We start from the raw sequence: 4,148 nt of genomic DNA on the forward strand, positions 1-4,148 counted from the left end.
TTTGCCTGAAACTCTCAGACTGAAGAAGTCTCTTGGAGGAGAGACGAAACGTTTCATTAGAGAAGAACCTGTCCAGAAGACCTATAAATTTTTTTTTCTTTTTGATTTTTTACCTGGATTACTGAGATGCATCAGGACAGATATCTTAAATAGGTATTTTGAATTGTCAAAATATATTAAGAGATGTCTATTTATTTGTTTCTTTCTTTCATTCATAAAAACAAAACCATCTGTGTACAGCATTAAAAAAAACCCAAAGTAAATCATACCCTGAAGTAAAAGGGGTGCAGAGTGAAATAAAAAAAAAACAACAACGTTTTATCATATTTGCCCCTTATTTTCAAAAATCTACTTCAGCAAACAAACAATCTCAAGCTGGAAAGTTCTCCAAATTTTAAAAAAAGTAAAAAAAAAAAAAAACAAAATAATAAAAGAAAACATTTTATTTTATCCTAAATAACTAATATGTCTAATTTAGTTGAAGAAATTTATATTTATTAGAGGTTAGTACTGATGTTAAAAGCACAACACTATATTTTTAGGTTTTCCTTTTTATAATGTTGACAATGTTTAATCTATTTTTTGATTGATATACAGTAGATTAGTTACATGTCCGAATTATAACAACACAATCAACCGTTACGAGAACAGTAGGTGAGAATTTTGTCTGAATGCCTGTGATTCAGCCGTAGGTCAGTAGGGGGCGAACGCGGGCATTGAAGACCGTGTATAAATGGATGTACTTCCTGGTTTTTGGGCAGTGTGGTTTTCCTTGTCAGCTCCGGTGGCAGTAAAACCTCACTTGGTTCCAGAATTCTGGTGTTGTTTGGTTTTCATCCTTCTACAAATCATTTTATTTAACAGTGGTGGTTTTCATATTGACTTCAGTCTTTTGAACACGTATTTCCTTACTTAGTCATAAAACAATTTCAGATAACTAGAATACTGTATAAGTGTGGTGAAGCCAAATAAATGATAGATCGGCCTGCCATACAATGAGCTTCTGACCCGCTGCTGCTGCACTCTAATCTTCATCATCATCGTCATCAGAGCAGAAGCCGACATTAGCAAGATGGGTTTATGACTGAACGAACGTCCACATATTTTTTTCATCTCTGTGGGTAACAATACATAAAAAACATTTTCCCCTCCGAAAACACGAGTGTGAAAAAAGCTACGGTTGTTAAACCTTCTCTCTACAGCGGGAGGGGGACATTTTGACAATTTATTCTCTCTTTACATGTTTTAAAACGCCATATTTCTTCATTTATTTTCAGATGATTTTGAATGAATGACCCTATAAAAGAATAAAAGAAATTGTTTACCTGCCCTGTTGGGCAGGCATTGAGACACACCCACCTGCCTGACAATGGGTTTTACCTGCCCTGGGCAGTCGGGCAATAGGATTTGTCGAACTCTGAGCAGAACTATTTTTAAAGTTTAAAATGGGTAATAACAGAGCAGGTGATTGCTCAGATTAGTAATAATATAAATGTGTAGTAGTGCAAATGATTGTTCAAATGAGTAATGACAATGAACAATAGCAGTACAAATGATTGTGCAGCAGCAGGTGTGCAAACACTTATTGGGATTTTAATAAACACTTATTGTGAATTTTGGGCGTGGTGCTGGTTATAGAGTCTGACAGCAGCTGGGAGGAAGGATCTGCGATAACGCTCCTTTGTGCACCTTGGATGCAGCAGTCTGTCGCTGAACTTTAATATGTTTCTGTAAACGGGTAAAAAAAACCAAACTTTGTGTCAGTGTTCCAATAGATATGGACCTAAGTGTACATACATAAATACACAAATAATACTCAATACAATAAAAACATGAAACATTATTATCCAAATGTAAAGAATGAATTACAGGAGAAGCAAGTGAGTAAGAAGCACATTTATTTGTAGAACCTACACATGGGGAAATGAAACATGTCCATGTGTGAAATGTATAAGAAACAATAATAAAAGCTGTTTGTTTGCAACATCTGTCTCCTATAATAAAATTCAGACAAATGCATGAAGCTGTTTTGACCTGGATATTAACCACGGTTTGCCTTTTCATTTGTTTTTATAGGAACAATGGTTGAAAAGTTTCCTGTATCATGGGAACCGTCGTTCCTGTCTCCATTGGCCCGGGGCTGCCCTGACTCTCCTGGTAGTGATAGGCCTCCCCTGTTGCCATGGCAGCCAGCCCAGGGGCAGGTACAGGCCTGTTTTTATCTACCTGTATGAACACAGGGATGTTCCGGATCATTCTTCTTTCTTTACAAGGGTTTTTTTCTTACACTATAACAACAGTCTAACATTATTTTAGCTTTCTAACACCATGATAAGCAGTCAGGTTTTATTTGTTCACACTGTGAGCCAGGCTGACAACAACCCTGATGACCCTCAGGGTGGAGGGGAGTGAGATTAATCTGCAGGTGGAATTCGTTCCATGCTCCACACGCTCCAGTTTTAAGTTGATAAATCTTCACAGATGAGAAGTGGAAAGTCTTCACCTAATAGAAGCTCAGTTGCTTTGCTTTTTAACTTTTAGGATTTGCCAAGTCCTGAATAAGTGAACATCTAAAGCAGCACACAGGCCAATCATTGAACACACTGTGGTTTGTTTTTTACCCTCCACAGTTCTGGCATCGAGCTGGTGAACGCCGCAGCTCTGTTCCTCCTCCTCCTGTTGAACCTGCTGCTGGTCAGACGCCAGGAGCGCCTGAAGAGGACTGAGATGGTGGGCCGCCTCAAAGGCATCACCACACAGCTCAGTGGTGAGTCTGAGAGGGAAGGCTGAGGCAGATGTTTAGCTTCAATACTTCTTTGTTAAACTTGTTCATTTTCTTTTACTGCAAATCTGTGTAGATAAGCACAGATCCATTAGGTTTAACACATCCATACAGCTCATGTTAGGTCTTTAATCCAGTTTGTTCAAGCTTGACTGACTGTGTCTGTTCAGTCCAGTTTTGATCAGAGCATGTCTTTATAGGCTCTGTCCAAATTCAGGGGCTGCGTCCTCCGAAGGCCGAATTTGTCGGCCGCTTACATCACAGCACCGCGCCAGAGGTTGTCCAAATTTAAAGACTCCTCCACTCCGGCCGACAAATATGTCCTCCTTTATGCTTGGTTTGAGGGACGGGACTGATGGATCCTTCTCGGCCCAGCCTATCCCTTGATGCAGTGCGGGCCGAATGACGGATGAAGTGAGAGAAAGGAGTACAATTTTAAATAAAAATATGGCAGTATAAATATTAAAAGTTTCAAGCGGTTGTGTTATTGATTTTATCATTTGTCACATGTTTCACATGTTTTTAATATTATTCTTGTAAGAAATCAAACGAGTTGGTTTAGAGAAATAACCATCCTACGTCGGGTCCATTAGTTCTTCAAATATTATCTTTAAGCTAATTTTCTTTTTTATATTTATAATATTAATACATTGATATTTTTGCTCATTTCAATCTATTTTTGCTTCTGTTTATTGTCATCACAATTGCTAGGTGATTGGACATACCCCGGGGGAAGGGCAGGAACAAAGCAGGAAGGCTAGACTGTACAAATTCACAGACACCTTTTTCCAATCCACGGTCGACCAACGACCTGGCTAGGGCTGCAACAACAAATTGATAAAATTGATAAAAATCAATTATTAAAAGCGTTGGCAATGAATTTCATTATCAATTAGTTGTGTCGTGCGATTTATGCACCCCTCGCCATGTCGCGGAGCCATTTATGTCACTCGCAGAGCGTTGTCAATGCTGGCTGACCTAAATAAATGCCTCCTTTCCTAAATAAAGTTTAGGAAGAATAAACTCTACCTGTAGATCTGCCCTCTTTGACTCTCGAGTGAAAAGTAGAGACTTCGAACTTTAAACCAGTTTTTAAATTGTGTTGTTAGGCCAAGTAGATCTGAAGTTATGATAAAAAGTTTCTGCCACATTTTGTTTTTTAAAAGACGGTTTGATTTGATGCAAGCCGCGTCGCGAGGAGGAAGCGCACCATTTGTTTCCTCCTCTCGGACCATAAAAACCCTCCCGATTTTTTCTGACTGAGGCTCAAAGTTATTTGTTGAGCAGCAAAAAGGTTCAGGACGAAGGGGGGAAAAAAAGAGAGACGCGAGCAGCAGGTCCGCCTCAGTTGCGGGGGGGCTGGGGG

At 39.2% G+C, this 4,148-nt stretch overlaps 1 protein-coding gene across 1 annotated transcript in view; it reads left to right on the top strand.

The window, feature by feature from the left end:
- Nucleotides 1-4,148, top strand: part of tmem94 (transmembrane protein 94) — a gene marked incomplete in the record, with an annotated part of 78,635 nt that overhangs the window by 20,891 nt on the left and 53,596 nt on the right. Inside the window, 2 exon segments of the mRNA XM_014018186.1 lie at nucleotides 2,077-2,204; nucleotides 2,631-2,767. Of these exon segments, the coding sequence (XP_013873640.1) occupies nucleotides 2,077-2,204; nucleotides 2,631-2,767 (265 nt within the window).

Source organism: Austrofundulus limnaeus, unplaced genomic scaffold (genome assembly GCF_001266775.1).
Source record: "Austrofundulus limnaeus strain Quisiro unplaced genomic scaffold, Austrofundulus_limnaeus-1.0 Scaffold185, whole genome shotgun sequence".
Classification (NCBI taxonomy): domain Eukaryota; kingdom Metazoa; phylum Chordata; class Actinopteri; order Cyprinodontiformes; family Rivulidae; genus Austrofundulus; species Austrofundulus limnaeus.